We start from the raw sequence: 16,804 nt of genomic DNA, 5'->3' as shown, positions 1-16,804 counted from the left end.
TCCCCAGAGGTGTTCTTACTTTTCCCTTCTTTTACTCTTGTACACATGAAATAAACTGCTTGGGGGTTGGGGGGGGTTGTTACTGATAGCAAAACTCATCTATTAAATTCACAGTGAGTTGCTCACTAAATAACACCAAAAAAAATCCCCCACAATTTTATAGTCTAAACCAACCACAGCATGTTGGAGCGACTCCTCACGGCTTTTGCTTTGCCTTGGGGCAGGATAGACTGGGAAAGGGTTTTTTTCCCCAAAGAGCAGCAGGAAAATGCTGTCCTCCCACTGCAGCCATGCTTGGGGGTGGCAGACAAGCCCTGTACTATCATGGTGGATGTGACCAATCTGTACCCACGTGTTTTGGAAAGGTGAGCTCCTGTCCCCCTCCAGCTGCTCTGGGGAGGGAGGTCTGGGTACATGCAGGCACATAAGCCCCTAGGAGAGCATCTAAGAGCTTTTCTTGGGGTCATGAAAATAGGATGGTTTTGTTCTGGGAGATTTAATGTGAGAGTTTTGGGCCCACATTAATTTAGACCAGCAAAAATTCCATTTTTTCCTTCCATATATTTCTTTTGTGCAGTCACAGAAAGTATCTTTATCACTGTAGATAGCAACCAAAGGCATAAGTAATACTGTAGCTCAAAGAAACAGTATGAATTATCTAAACCCTGTGCTGAGAACCATTTGTATTCCCTCAGACAGCCTGCTGATGGCACAATGGAAGGCAAAACCATGAACCCATGGACGTAGGGACGGTTTCCCATTTTCTCTGTTAGCTCTCTGCCCATTTGAAGACAGAGCAGAATCAGGAAGCAAAAGGATGAGGGAGAAGATTTGTGAAATGCCACCCCCAAAGCAGCCCCACACACTCAGAGGTGTTACAAGATGTGACTTTTCTGTTGGTTTAGGATTAACAGCTGATTTCAGGAAAAGGCTTTGTTGTGGTAAATCTTAGGAAGGTATAGTACAGCGCTGTCCTAGGTCTACATTGCCTCAAGCAATGGGCCATGGACATCCACAGAGAATGGCACATTGGGAAAGGGAACTACCAAAAAATAGATGGAGGGAAATCCCCAATACAGGGTTTCAGCTGCTGAGAAGTGAGTGCTTCCTTCTCATGGCATTCTCTGTGATGCTGCAGAAGCCTAACACCAGCAAGTTTTTATTGGCATCACAGCAAAGCCCAACTTGAACAAGACATCTGAAACAGCTTAATAGCCTAAAAGCACTGCAGCTGCCTGGGACAGCGTGTCTTCTTTCTGCAGGAGGTGCACAAGGAATCTAGGGAAGGAAAACTGCTCCACCCCAGCTGTTCTTCCCTGGGGAAAAGAGAACCTGCTTCTCTGACACTTTGGAAAGGCAGAAATGACAGCAGAGACTTTTGCAGCCAGCACTCCTCAAGGCTCTTGAGAAGTTACATTCAAGGTTTGGAAGATCTCAAGACTGCAAATACCACAGGACTGACACTGCCTACTCATTAACAAAGATAATGGGAGAGAAAGTAACTGAGCCCTATTGTAGCCCTATTCAAATTGATTTAATGTCTCAACATGCCCACAGGGACCCCCAAGTGCTCACAATTCCTGCCTGGACAACAGACTTATGATAAAGCTTTGTGAGGTCTCAGCTCAGACAAGGGGCAGCTAAGGAGTTGCTTATGCAGGAGATGTCTCCTATGGAAGGCAATCAAAGCAGCAAACCTGAAGAAGGCTGAGAAGCAATGGTAGTCATCCAAGGGAAACAAATTATTCGAGGGATGGGGAGGAGAATCAGAGCAACCATGGAAGCTGAAGAGGAAGGTAGGCTTTCAGGCAGAGCAGAAATGCCCAACAGCTATGAAGGTGGAAGCACCTGGTCTGGGTGTTGCCAGTCCATGAACATTTCACTTGGGTTTCGCCTAAGCACAGAAGTTCAAGTCAGGCTGCAGGGTGCCTCCATGAAGCAGACAGTTCTCTCCCAGTTCAGAATTCACAGAATCAACATAGTGGAGTAGAGGGCCTGAATCACCTTCCTTGATCTTTTGACCACACTGCTTTTGATGCAGCCCACAACACAGTTGGTTTTCCAGGCTGCAAGTACATGTTGCCTGCTCATGTCCAGCCTCTCATCCATTGCACCCCCAAGTCCTTCTCAGCAGTATTGCTCTTAGTGACTTCTTCCCCCATCTGTACTCATGTCTGGGGTTGCCCTGACCCAGGTGCAGCACTTGCACTTGGTCTTGTTCAACCTCATGAGGTTTCCATGGGCCTACTTCCTGAGCTTGTCCAGGTCCCTCTGGATAGCGTCCTTCAGGTGTGTCATCTGCAAACTTGCTGAAGGTGCTCATCCTGTCTATGTCATTAAGGAGGATATTAAATAACACCAGTCCCAATACTGACCCCTGAGGGCTATCACTTGTCACTGATGTCCTTCAGGGCTCTGAGCCATTGACCACTATCCTCCAGATATGATCATCCAATTTCTTATCCATCCAACGGTTCATCCATCAAATTGGATGGACTGTTTTCTAATTTAGAAAGAAAGATGTAGGATATTGTGTCAAAGGCTTTACAGATATTAGATGACATCTGTAGCCTTTCCTTTGTCCACTGATGTAGTCACTCCATCATAAAAGGCCACTAGGTTGGTCAGGCAGGACTTGTCCTTGGAGAAGCTGTGCTGGTTGTCCTGAATCATGTCCCTGTTCTTCATGTGCCTTAGCACAGCATCTGGGAGGATCTCTTCCATGATCTTCCCAGCCATGAAGCTGAGGCTAACAGGTTGGTAGTTCCCAGGGTCCTCCATTCTACTATGTCTAAAGATGGGTACAATGTTTCACTTTTTCTAGTCACCTGGGTCTTCAGTTGAGTGCCATGACTTTTCAAATATCATGGAGAATGGCTTGACAACTACATCAGCCAATTCCCTCAGGACTCCAGGAGGCACTTCATCAAGTCCCAAAGACTTAGGTACATCCAGGTTCCTCAGGTAGTCATGCTTACACAGTGGAAAACACTTTGCTCCCCAAATCCCCACCCTGCTGTCCATCCACTTGAGAGATGTGGAAGGGAGGTTGCCATTGAAGACAGAAGCCAAAAAATTGTTGAGTACCTCAGCCTCATCTGCTGACACCACTATTCCTGCATTGTTTATTAGTGGGGGCACACCTTATACCTTCAAAACATCTTTCCCAGGGCTTAAAACACAGAAAGGGCAGTGGCCAGGGAGAACAGTAAGGGAAGGCAGACAGTGCCACAGCAGGTTTGTGCAAGGCATGAACAGGGGAGAAAGATGCAAAACTAAGGCAGCTGTGGGGGTGAACAACTGGCGGGAAGGAGATCCAACACCACAGAAAACAGGTGAAGGGGATAAGAGTGGGAAAGAGGAGCGGGGCCACAGCATCTTGGTCAGACGTGCCTGGGGATGTTTGTTCCAAGAGCCAGGGAGTTTTTGCTGCACCCCGATGTGAGGAACTCGAGCTCCTTAGATATGGCTTACTGCCCGCAGTGCATGCAGAAGCCACTGGCTTCACAAGGAGACCTCCTCAATGAGAGACATGCCTGAGGAGGCTGGTGCCATGCCGCATCAAGGAACACCCAGGGATGTTCTCAAAGCTCAAAGCCCCCTTAAGCCAGGGCTCCCACCCGCCCCTTGGCCGAGAGCCGCAGGCCCCCGGCCCGCCTTCCCCAGGGGCTGGGCCTTCCCCAGGGGCTGGGCCGGGCCGGGCCGGGCAGGCCCGGCGGCCCGGGGGCAGCAGGGCGGTGCTGGCTCCTCTGGGCCCAAAGCCAAGCCGGAGCTTTCTCAAGGCTGCCTCCGCCAGCGCAGCCTCTCCGCCCTTCCCGGGGCTGGGTCCCTGCGCAGGAGCTGCCGGCGGGTCAACACCAGCTCCCGCCATCCATCGCCCCTGTGCCACCCACCCTGCCCCAAGCCCGTGCTGATTCGGCTTCTCCCATGTGTCAGGTGCCGCCCAAGGCGGCTGACAGCTAAACAGGAATTTTAAATCTCTTCTTGATCCCCTTTAAATCATCCGTGTGTTTCTGAGGGAGGGGAAAGCATCACCAAAAGAGGCAGCAGCCTACCCCTTCCACTCTTCGAGGGCTGGGTGGCTCCTCCCGGGCTTTCGTCCTTGGAGGATGCTGCACCTGGGGTCAGCTCGGCTTCCCCGCTCCCAGACGTGGCTCAGGACTGCAGAAAGTTGAGCCTGTTGAGAAGAAAAAGTCTGAAAAGGCAGACGTCTAGCTCAGGAGGTGGAGCAGCCTCACCCAGGTACAGGGAGGTCTGGAAGAGTCAGGTCTCTGCAACGTTTTCATCCTTACAAAGTTTTCACTTGATTAGGGCTACAGAGAAGAGAGAGAGAGAGAGAGAAAGAGAAAGAAAAAAAAAAAAAAAATTAGGCTCCTGACTCATTCTCTTCCCAAGACTGCCCTAGCCCAGGGCATTTTCCCTGCCTTGGGAAGTGTTGCAAAATCTGAGCTTGCCCTGGAGGTATCTCTCACTAATTACTGGATATCCTGGTTTTGTGTAAGGACATAGGCAGGACCTTCCCACAGGTTCTTCTTTACCGCATGGGAAAAAAAAAAAAAAACAACTCGAAATGCTGATTTCTGTTTCAGCGTCCCCAGCAGACTGCTGTGAAGGGCTGATTGCACACTTGAGGGGATCTTTTTCTGGAGCCATCCTCCCCAGCTCTGGGGCATCAATCACCAACAACTTCTAAGAAGTGTGGAATTTCAAAGGCAAAAACAGGCTTACTTTTAATATTTGCCCTCTGTGCCTGACGTTTGGGTCACTTTCAATTTTTTTCCCCTGTAATAAAGAAGGGTAAAGCTTTCAAATTAGAAGCAAAGACGGAGAGCTGTGTGAGATGAGGCTTCTTTGAGTTTGCACCACCCGCCAGCCAGTCTGCAAAGGGCTAAGGAATGGGCTGGTGAAAGGCAGGGTGCAGAAAATTACAGACCTGGCCCTGACAAGAGGTAGCACAAGCCTGATTAACACCTCAGCTTGACACAAGGCAGATGTTCATGCAAGCTATAAGGCTCCAACCATGGTTTAGTCACATGAGTAGAGGCAAACTGCTTCAGCTATGACATGCTGAGTAGTCCACGCTGTATTTACACATCTTCTTACATGTCTGATGTCGCTACACATCTTCTGCTTACTCCAGCTTCTTCTTTCAGTGTCAGGCCACTGACTCCCATGGACAGCATGTGGCCCACAGCCCACAACAGCTCAGTTCTGTGCTGGTGATAGTACTTTCTACTATCTTCAAAGAGAGATAAGGTGATAACTGAGGGGGTTACCAAATGTAAAGAGACATGAAATTAAAAATTGCATTGAGCAGGAAGCAACAATATAGGGATTTATTCCTCAGTAAGTCTGCTTCATTGAATACACAGCTTGCCTACACATTCTCACCTGTTTCTAGAAAGGTCCTTTTCTGTCTTTTCTCTAAAAGAAAGCTCCTGCCAGAATGCACGTAAATGTATCACTGAAGCTGCTGAAGAGAGAAGCGAGCTCTGTTCTTGATAGTCTGTATGTATTCTCCTTTTCCTACCCTTCCTTCTTGAGACTTCCCACTGATCAGCTCTTCAAGGGAGTCTTTATTCTCTGCCCAATTTTGCACAAAGGTATCAAAGGATTTTAACACATTAAAACTTGAAACCTCTTAAAGAAAGAAGATAATTTATCTCCTTCCTCCCTCTTTCCTTGTTGCTGGAGTTTCACACCTGGGAGCTGTTATAACTCGGTCTTTACATAAAATAGAGTATTTATTTTTAGAAGTTACTCAGCCATCCTCATACACACAGAGTACATGTATATTCACACATAATTACTTGAAAAAAATACTTCCATCCTCCCTTCCATCTTCTAAGAACAGAAATAAGAAACACCTTAAAATAACTGTAAATAATAAACCCTGTCACGCTAAACACTTCAAAGTGGAAGAGCAAATATCTCAAGGAGCTTGGGGAACTACACGTAATTATGAATTAGCTCTCAAAAACAGATACAGATGATCTGTCAGATAATTTTTCATTTCAGATAGATTTAAAAATACTATTCCCTGTGATCTGGTAGAGACAGTAACTGCTTACTGATAACTGTAGAGTAGTTATCAAACAAAGCCTGTGGAGCAGGAGTGTGGCATGCCAAGCTGCCAAGATGGACTTTATCTCTTAGCAGTACCTATGCAGAAGACTCCCACCTTTGCTCCCTTCCACCAGGGCACAGCCCCAGGGGAAGTAGTCTTTCAGTGACACTGCAAATGGGCAGAACTCTGGTGAAACATGTAGTGGTCACTCTCTGGGGCGTCAGTGTGGGTCCTGACACCCCTCAGTGTCCATGTGAATCACACAAAACAGGCTCTGTACCCTTTGCTAGTTCTGAGATAGATACAGGCAGACAATGAGACACATGGAAGAGCTGTGGGACTGAGATGGGGTTGGGGAAGAGAATGACCATCTCTGAGAGGGTGTCCCAGCAGGAACTTTGGACGGCTCTGACAGGGAAACATCCCTTGGAACACGGGAGGTACCTACTGCTATAAGCATAGGTAGAAAACAAACCTTTGACTGAAGTAGGACTTAATGGTGGAAGTCTTGGCCACCATGAAACACCAACTTCCTGCAAGGATCTTCCCAGAGCAGAAAGTAGCAGCCTCAGGGCTGTGGGCTGACCTGTGCCACCACCTCCTTCCACACCAGAATAACCATTAAAGTCCAGGATGAAAACCCTCCTTTTCCTCCCTTCTTCACAGCAAAAACTCTTTCAAAACTAGGCTTGCCGGAGGGGAACTGTGAAGCAGGGACTCATGAGGAGAGACTGGCTAGCAAAGTTACCAGCTAACATGCCAGAATAGCTACAGAGACCAGGCAATGAATGACCAGCTCATGCCTGCAATAGAAGTGGAAAGAGGAGGCTGTAGGCACAAGGATTGATATATTTGAAAGGAAAAGACAAATTTTATTGCATATTCTTTCAGTGTTACAAAGCCAAATGGGGTGCTTGTCTAGGTTATAGATTTCCTGCACCAAGTGAAACACTGGCATTGTGACCTGCAGACAAGCAGCCTCTGTGTCCAAAGAGGGAGGGACAAGCCACTGACACCCTAGAATCCAAAGTGGCAAAAGACAGGTCTGGTGTGCTGTGCTCTTCAGTCTTGGTTCTCAGCTTTGAATCCCTCAGAGGAGTAAAGCCTTCACTACAGACTGTAGTTATTTCCAGAGCTACAGCCGTAGGACCTGGGATAACAATGGCTGCATCCAGCTTTCAGAGCATGCGCAGACATCGTGTGCTATGTGCACAGGGAAGAGTGTGCAGCACTTGGCCTCAGAAACCCAGCAGCCCTCATTTGAAAAGCTGCTGGGAACAAGCCTGTTTCACCAAGTCCAATCACTTGGACTGTCTGCCCCTTCAGGACATCCTCACTTGCTTTAGTCTTTCTCTCTTCACCCCAGTGATTACAAATGAAGAGGAAAGCAAAGAACAGAGCAAAGAGATGAACCTGGAGAACAGCTGACAGCACTTTTGCTCAGCACAGTGCACTCACATGGCAGGACACAGGTGCCTACAAAGAGAGGGGGCCTAGAACAACTTGATGCAAACAGTAGCCTTAAGCTACTCGTGTCGAAGTGTCCAAGTGAGTGCAATGGCTTTGAGGAATCATCCAGCAGTGTCTCACGATCCCCTGCTACCCTCCTCATTAAACCTCGAACAAAGCTGCAGGGTGTGTTAGTGCACTCCAGCTAGGCTTTCCCAGGGGGAGAAGGGAAAAGCTGGAGTCAAAGACAGTGCAAAGGGCTGGATTCAGTGCTAAGACTTGAAAATGGCAATAAAAGGAAAAAGCATCAGTTGGAGGAGAAACAGTACAGGCCCCCTTTTGTCACCAAGTAACACACAAAATTTGGCACAGAATGCTGCTGAGATAGTACTAAAAAGCAAGCAACAACAGCTTTCCCCCCCCTCCCCCCCACAAAACTGTATACCCTTTTCTCTGAAAGCTGAGCACTTCAGTGGCAGGGATAGTTGCCCAGCCAGTGCATCAGAAACAGCCACTAGGCTAGCAGGCCAGCTAGAAAACAGGCAATGCCTGGAGCAAGCTCTAGAGCCCTCCCAGCACCGGTGGCTCAGACAGTTCCCCTAGGTTCCCAAGCTTGAACATGAGCACACTGAGAACTAAAAGGCAGGGGAGCACGATAACAGGTTTTGTCTTCATCACTTTATGACTGGGATTTTGGTATTCCCATAATGGACAGGAAAAGTGGAGAAAAGCATGGAAGTGAACCCTTGGTGAATCTCCTTTTAATTCCTGATGTGGCTGAGCAAAACACAGGTATCTCCTAAATGCCACTTTAGAGGACAATTTTCTCAGAAGCAAAGCTGAGCTCAAATGGGAGGCATGATGAACCCTTGGCAAGGAGACAAGTATTTTGTTTTTGCACCAAGCACAAAGCTGTCCCTGTCTGAAACTAGGCCTAAAGACTTGCTGAAAAACCTTTTTGAAGCATCTGCTGCTCCTTACAGTGTAAAACTTTTGAATTTGGGAGGTCTTTTGGGAGTGGGGTGGGTGTGGACATGGCACATGGGGGAAGAGGAAGCACACAAGGAGAATCTACTGGTGAGAGAGAACTTGCTCTGGCAGCAATAAAAGCATGTAATGTACATCATAGGCAGGCCATAAAAACACCTGAATCATCCATAATCCTTTAGATATATCTATTTATCAATTATTTTCTCCAACATATTTCACTTCAGAATTGCACTGGTTTCAAGAGAAAGAGGCAGGCCAATATGCAGATGCTCTTTGTGGTTCTCCAGCCTGCACTTAGTTAATTTTGAGTTGCTTTAAAAATAATTTAGGACGGTGCTTCCACAGCACATTGCTGAAGTCTGACACAGTTCATGCTTTCACTTCCCAGAACATGTGCAAAGCTCTCACCTCTGCCCAGCTGTTAAAAAAAACCCCACAACCCAGTCTCTGCGCTGAGAGGAGGAAATCAGGCATGAGACATTGCTTTTTCTCCCTGCCCACCCCTCTCCTTTCCAGCAGTCCTTTTCTTTGTCACCTACTTCTGTTTAAAACCCCTTTAAACAGAGATGTTCATAGTTAATTTGTCACGTGAGGAAACCGTGCCAGCTCCTGCAACGGGCGGACAGCTGGGACTCGCTCACCGAGTCGCACCATTAGTCATGGTGCTGACAGCTTCAGATGCTGAACTTCTCACATCAGGAAACAGTTACCAATTTATAATTTTTAATAAAATAATTGCTTTAATGCAGTATTTAAAATAACTTTTAACATCTGATCAATAAGATAACAGTACACAAATATGGAAAATGCTGCACTTTACATAAAAAGTAAAGCTAAGCATTTAATTATACAAAACAATTTCGCCCAATGCCATCAATATTTTGCAAACTATAGTTTAGTTAAAGTACTGCTTTTCTTTTTTATATATATATATATATATGCTATATATACATATATAAACAATTTACAGCATTCATTTACTTTACTACTGTTCCAACAAAAACCAACATAACTGATTCACAACTTTATGAATTTGGGAACCATCTGCAATGGTTCTGATAGTGCAGAACAGCTGTGTGAGTAGTTGCTTCAAGTTTTGAAGCAGCATGCCAAGTAACCATAGGAAGCTTGTTCTTCCAAAGAAAAAAAAATTCAGCAGGAAGCCATTCAATAGTTGGTTAGAGCATGGTAATGTTCTGTGTTCAATCCCCGTGCAGGCCATTCACTTAAGAGTTGGGCTTGATGATCCTTGGGGGTCCCTTCCAACTCAGGATATTTTGTGATTCCGTGAATGCAGTCAGTGCCTTTCCCACCAGTCCTGGGAAACAGCCATGCTATACAGCGCTGTGTCATGGAAGGCATCATGTTTGGAGGCTGAGGAGAAGGGTGACCCAGAGGGCTTTCCTTCTACCACAAGGCAGTCTTTACCAGCAAGTAGACAATCTTTGAATCTGTTCTAACAGTCTGTATAATCCAGAGTCCTCCTCCTCACTGAATGGAAACAAAGCAAATAAGTACTTTCTTTTTGAGACACTTCCCTGTTATACTACATTAAAGTATTAAAACAATATTCTAAAGCAGTGAATCCTGTGCTTTGCAAAAACTGCTCCTCTCCAAGAGAGTCTTCAGCGCCAGAGTTCCAATGCATCTCAACTTTTCCCTTTTTTGTAGTCAGAACAGGTTTTGTTAGTATCTTTCCACATCTAGGCAAGTTCAATGCTATTTTTTGTATCCACAGAAAGATAAACTGTTTCTTCTGTTCACTCTCCCTTTTTAGGATCTTTTACTCTTCATATTTTTAGTAACTCCAAATTTTCCATGACCATCCAAGTATGCCCTAACTACACTGTGTGATGTACTTCAATCACAAGAATGACTGATTTGTCCTCCTTCCTTCAGTCACTTTCTCAGAGGAAAGGCTGAGGGCAATTGAGGCAAAGTGTAGGGTAGAAAGGACCCCTCATTCCTTTTGCTTGCTACTTTGATCTCCACAAATAAGCATCAAGTAGTAATTCTAAACCCAGAAAATTTAAGATGATGTTGAGTCAGACAGGCAATACATTACTGCTGGTTTATGATTAAATATAGTTGCCATGCTATGCTGTGCCATTATAGTGATATTTGTTTCCCAAAGTAAGATTGGGTTGGAAGGTGGCACTACACATAGAACAGATGTTGCAGACTCTGGAGTACTGAAGCAAGTGACATACATAAACTAGGGACACTTACCAAGCCCTCAGAGCTTGTAAGACAGTTAAATGCAAGCAGATAGGTGCTTACATGTGCAGCTCAGTGTTTTCACTGGTTTACAGACTGATTTAAGCCAAGTATTATTAAAAACCTTACAGGTGCTAAGTTACGCATTTAATAAAAATGTTTATCTGTAAACAAGAGTTATCCTTACAACGGATCATTTTCCAGAAACTGGAATTTCAAGACAGTGCAACAATGCTTCAGTGTTTTCTTTGGCAGTAGACAGCATGGTGAAATGCAAGGTTCACATCACTTCAAAAGAGCACGGTACAAGTGAAGAGAATGCTTCATCTCCCTCTCTTGTTCCATGCAGAATATCAAGTCCCTGAGACAGACACGGGTTACTCTTGGAGAGAGCATCTGCTTCGTAAGGCTAAAACCTGATGATCCAGCAATTCCATTGCTGTTCAAACCCTAAATGGGGGAGAGAGGAAGAAAAAAACCCATCAGAAACATTAGAATTTCATGTAAACAGAAGTTTTAACTAAACTGGTTGGATTATACTGCCTACTTGTATAAAACCAGCCCATTGATGTTCTGTGCTTTCCACGCTGAAAAACAACAACCCAAAAATCCTTGCACATTAGATACTGAAAAAGACAAAGCAAGCGCTTGCCAGCTGATGGTTTATTTCAGTCAACCACAAAGTTTTCTTCCCTTAAAATTATACTAATATGGTAAGATAAATAACTGCCATTTCACTGAAGTCTGCTAAACAGACTTGCTCTGAGAAAGGATCAGCCATCTATGAAGAAGGTACTAACACAGTACCTATGCAGAGCCCCAGGTTGTGCACAGCTCTTACTACTGCTTGCTCCAGAGGTTTCCATCTCTTCTGTGCTCTGCTCTTTAAGGGGGCAACAAATACTCAGTGAAAGCATCCAGATATTCAGAATACTGTATCTGAGCCTATCCATCTCAGTCAGCTGCCTTGCTTGGTTATGAAAATACAATTGGTAGGAGATGATGACATTTAGCAGTTTTACATTCAAGCTACTAGAATGAGCAACCCCCATGCTTTCCAAAATGCCCTAAGATTTATTATTAGGGGTGGGGAAGAGGAAGATTACCATGAGCTTCACAATAGACTGGCTACTTATCTTGGAGCCAATCTGTGCTGCACAGCCAGTCTCTTATCACTACTGGAGGGTTCTTGGTAATGAATGTAATTTGTACAAATACGAGTGCTCAGTCTCTGTAACTTCAGCAGGGCAATGCCTGCCAGCATCAACACCACTTGGAGATGGTGTTGCTTGGATGCAGTGTTAACTATATAAATTCTTACCCTAACACTCTCTGCAAGACTTCTGCAAAATGATTTTGCCCACTTTGCTTAGAGAAATCTATTTAAACCCCTCATTTATTAGAAATGACGACCAGTGCTAGACTACATATAGTAGCAAATGCTACTGTTGTTAGGGTGGAAGCATGGAATTTAGTAAAAATAGAAAGAGATTTACCAGAGAGCACATGCTAGCCACAGAAAACCCAGGGCACACAGCAGAAATGGAAGCTGTATTTTTTACAAGCAGCACACAGGGTATTCAGCACCATTTCATTTGCTTTACAGTCAATACTATTAAACACTATGAAATGCCATCATTTGAAACTTTCAGTTTGTTAAATGGCTTGGAACAAATGCGTGCATGGGGAAGACTGCTGGCCACATTGCACAGAGGGCACTGCTGTCCTGGTAAGACACAAAAGGGTCACAGTTCAAGTTTGTCATATGACAACCCTGAAGGATCCAGGGAAAAGATAGCTCTGCAATGCAGCTGCCAGCACGGGTTGAAAAGGAGGTCAGTCCAACAGGATGCAGCAGAAGGCCCCAGGCAATGTTATAAATGAAACAAACCCCAAGGGTTTTCAGTAACCCAACAGCAATGTCCTTTAAAATTCAAAGAACTTTATTGAGGTGAAAGTATTTTCTCTCTAAATAAGTCATTAGACTAGAAGTCTTACCTTTAAAAAGACACCAAAGCCACCTCAATCCTGTTCACTCTTAAAAAAAGGAGACAGACGGCACAAATCCCTCAGCCCACTTTGGAAGCTGTTGTAGCTGCAAGATGCTACAACAGGGCAGAAGCACCGAGCTGCCTGAGTTTGAGAAAGAGTTATGGATTTGTTTATTCTTAAATTCTTACCCATCACGCCCAATGCAAAGACACAAAGTGATATTATGCTGTAATACCACATCCAAAGTCAAAGCTTATCCTGGGCCCCTGTTTACTAAGACAGCCATTCACAGTTCTAAGTTTCCCATAGCATCACTCTGGCTTATCAAAGCTACCGAGTTATTTCAGGGGCCAGGGAGCTCTTTGACAACCAACAGCTCGCACCACAAGTTAAAAGAAAGTTTCCTTCTCTCAAATTACACAATGGCTTAAAATTAAAGAAGCCAACAGACAGCTGAGGTCATTCCAGTCCTGATAGGGACTGTGCTGGGGAACCCACTTTTAAGTTAATTTCTATAGTGCTGAGCACTATCTCCTGTTAGCTACTGTCTTCTACAATTGTATCGAAACACTGGTTTTTCCTGGTTTTCTTTTGGAACTTGGACCAAGCAGTGGTCCAAGATCTGCACATTCCAAAGAACCATCACAGACACCACTGTTAATGTCCAAGACTACTTAAGGAATGCTCAACTCTGAGCTCTAAACTGACACATGGGACACTTTAAGGGAGGGTCCTCTGCTGCTCCACTTGAGCAAATTCCTATTGGGCAGGAGGTCAGGGTTGTCTAGCTCTAGGCAAAAGTCAATAATCCTCTCCATCAGATCTCACATACCCCTTCCTCAAAAGCACGAAGTTTTTGAGACCTGAAAAACTCTAGCCCACTCCTTGCTCCCAGACATCTCTATCATGCTCCTCCTATTTGGGCAGCAATCACTTGTATCTTGCTGTTTTGGGGGATTCTTCATTGCTAGTCTTCAGCATACCCCAAGACAGCTTTATCTCTTTCTAGGGGAAAAATGCTGCATTTCAACTAGGTCACAGACAAGTACAAAGATAAGCAAATTGATTCTACAGGAAGCATTTTCTATCTAGCCAAGGCTACTGCAGTCAGCCTGCATTTCCCTCGCTTCTGCAACATCTAATTATTAGTGCTCTAACTAGCAACTTCTAGTAACTAGTAACTTCTAGTTACTAGTTCTAACTAACTAGTAACTTCTTTTTTCTCACTCTTTTTTGTTTGTTACCTTGAAGTTCCTTTCCGTAAACCCTCACCATGCTGCCTTCCTTCCAAAAGGGAAATGATACAGAGACATGCAGCCCAGGATGGCCAACTACCACTGTATCTACCAGTGAGACTGGGTATCACAGCTGACAGACCCTGTTTGTAAGCCACACTACAGCAGTGTGACTGCACCACTGTAAACCACCCTTACCAGGACTGAGACCACAACTGGCTTAAAATCACCCCCATGAGGTCACAACAGCAGCAGTCCTGCTTTTGAACTAGCCTCATCATTGAGCCAAATCAGCACCTTTTCCACAGCAGCACATTGTCACCCTTAGTGCCTTTTATACACACCTGACAGAGATCAATTACACTCACTGATTTTGGCAGCAGAACACATTGTGCTCCTGCTGTAGTCCCAAGCTACTAAACAGCCAGTTTCGTTCAGAGGTTGCTCTGGAAACCTGTTCAAAGATCTCTAGAGCTCTCTCCAGTGGCTGGATGGAGAATTAAATACCAATTCCCTGAAAAGGCAAGAGAGAAGTTAATACAGAGCTGCTCACCACTACCACCTTACTTCTAGTTAGCAAGGTATCTGGAGCTTGGCATCTGCAAGTTTGGATCATGGATATAGACAAGGATTTCAAAACTGCTCAGAGCTATTCTACACACAAAGCTCAGAGAGGTCTGCAGACATCTTCCTCCCCACCAAGTTCCAGTCAGGTTCAGTGAGCTGTTCCTGGTGGAGTATATGCTCCCTTCTCAAATGAGCACCTAGTGAACTGAAGCAAAAGTATCCAGGTTCAACCCCCATCTCTGTCACGTGTGGTCACACTGAGGTCGGTGATACCTAGTGTATGCTGTACTTGGTTTCCCAGCTGTAAAACACAGAACATATTCCTGTCTCATAAGAGGAAACAAGGGTTAAAAAAACCACTAACGCATTGTGTTCAAGCACTTACCTGAGTCTCCTCCAGCAGCCAGGGGGAAAGGAAGAGACCCTGTCAAAATTGTGACATTTTTGCTCATACACACAAGTGCCTAATCTAGGCCAGAGAAAAAGCGAAAGAAGTTGATAGCAGTTTGGTGGCAAGCCAGCCTACTGATGCTGCCTATTCTAACAAACCTTGGTCTGACAGAAATACTCCCACATTCAAAACACTAAACTATTACATTACTCAATATCTATATGACTCTTTTTTTTTAAATAAAGTTGGTTGTGTTAGCTTGGGGTCTGAGGATCTTATTTCTTTTTAACCTTATAGACCATTAGCTCAAGCCAATGGCTGAAAGACTCAGATCTCTATATTCAGATTACTTCTTGTGCAGCTGAAAACAAATGTGTATTTATGATGTTATCTGCAGCCTACAAAAAAGCCTCACAGAGCTGTCAGATCTACATAATAGAAAACTCCATTCAATTACACATTTTTCTTCAGATTTCATTGCAACATTCCTACAAGTCCTTTCAAATGTAGGCAACAACATGTTTTACATATTGAAACAAATTACTGTGAATGCAATGTCAGTTTATTCACTATTATGCCCAAGATTCATGTACGCATGTCACTTCGTATGGGTACATCAGATGCTTAATCTGTACCTGGAGGTAATGAATCCTATACAAATATGTCATGTTAGTTAATAGACAATTATTAAGCTGAAATTTTCTGGCTCTTTGCCACATCATTTTAAGCAATGTATTGTCAACTAAATTATAAATCTCTTGACCCTTCACATGTCATCAACATTTGTGCGTTACCAATATGTTCAGCCTAAAGCTACAGTGCAATTAGTCATTTAAATTGCAGATATCTTTCACGTATAAGAAGAATTAAGTTCATCTCTAGCACAGAGAAAGCACAGTATGGGCCAATGAACTGTATTTCTGAAGTGTGTGAATGGCAGTTGAGAATATTTTTGCCTATTTACATGGGGAAAAAATTCAGATCAAGTGTATGGCCTAGACTGACAGGAGCCCGGAAATCCAGCACAGAAACTGAAACTCTTTAGCTGACAGAGCTGTGCTTTGTTAGGTCTTGAAACAGATAACTAAGATGCTGAAGACATTTTTTTAATTGCAGTAAGTTTTAGCTCCCTTCTTCTCCAAAGGTATGATCATGTTATGACACTTCAGCTGTCCCAGAGCTTAAATAAGAACCAGAAACTGAAATCAAGAGTCTGCATACATTAAGCATATGCAAAGTAGAAAAAAACCTCACCCTCCAGTATCATTTAATACCTATGGGCTGGGGGAAGAGGTGACAAAGACAGAAACAGACACAGAGAAAGTGAGGAAAACCACTGAAGTGTAGAAACAGATTTTGTAGCCTAGTTATGAACACCTACTTATATAAAAGTAGCCCAATTTGAAGCGATTGCTTTTAAATTAATTTTATGCAGCTTCTAAGAAAATACTTCAGCAGATTATCATGTACCCATGCCAAAGACCAGGCAGTGACCTGATTGCACAGGGAGCTATCATTTGCTACAGAGTCAATTCATGCCTTTAAATTCACACTTAGACACAGACATGTCCTTAACACCAATACTGAAGCTGATGAAATGTGCTAGTATGTTCCCTCATCAGAAGAGCTTATGGCCAAAAAGTGGCAGTAGCTTCTACAGTTGCCACTTACAAGAGCATAAACCCCTTCTGGAAATGAGAAAACAAAGAAAAATAAAGAAAAAAATAGAAAGAAAACATTGGATTGTCATATACCGGAAAAGACATATCATGTCTTTTCCCCAGTCACTTGGAACAGTTGGGTTTACTTCCATTCTACAGAAAGGACTTGTTGCTCAAAGGCTTAGCTCTTCCTCAGTCAACCTAAAGAACAGTTCCAAAGCTCAAAGAAGCACCA

At 44.4% G+C, this 16,804-nt stretch overlaps 1 protein-coding gene across 1 annotated transcript in view; it reads right to left on the bottom strand.

The window, feature by feature from the left end:
• Window positions 1-9,323: 9,323 nt before the first annotated feature.
• TAF4B (TATA-box binding protein associated factor 4b) overlaps window positions 9,324-16,804 on the bottom strand; it is a 70,687-nt gene continuing 63,206 nt past the window's right edge. Inside the window, exon 15 of the mRNA XM_058832614.1 lies at window positions 9,324-11,173. Within this exon, the coding sequence (XP_058688597.1) occupies window positions 11,009-11,173 (165 nt within the window). The 3' untranslated portion in view covers window positions 9,324-11,008. The remainder of the gene's footprint in view (window positions 11,174-16,804) is intronic.

This window comes from Poecile atricapillus, chromosome 2 (assembly GCF_030490865.1).
Source record: "Poecile atricapillus isolate bPoeAtr1 chromosome 2, bPoeAtr1.hap1, whole genome shotgun sequence".
Lineage (NCBI taxonomy): Eukaryota > Metazoa > Chordata > Aves > Passeriformes > Paridae > Poecile > Poecile atricapillus.
The sequence above is the reverse complement of the archived record's forward strand: the minus strand, read 5'-3'. Positions and strand labels throughout refer to the sequence as shown.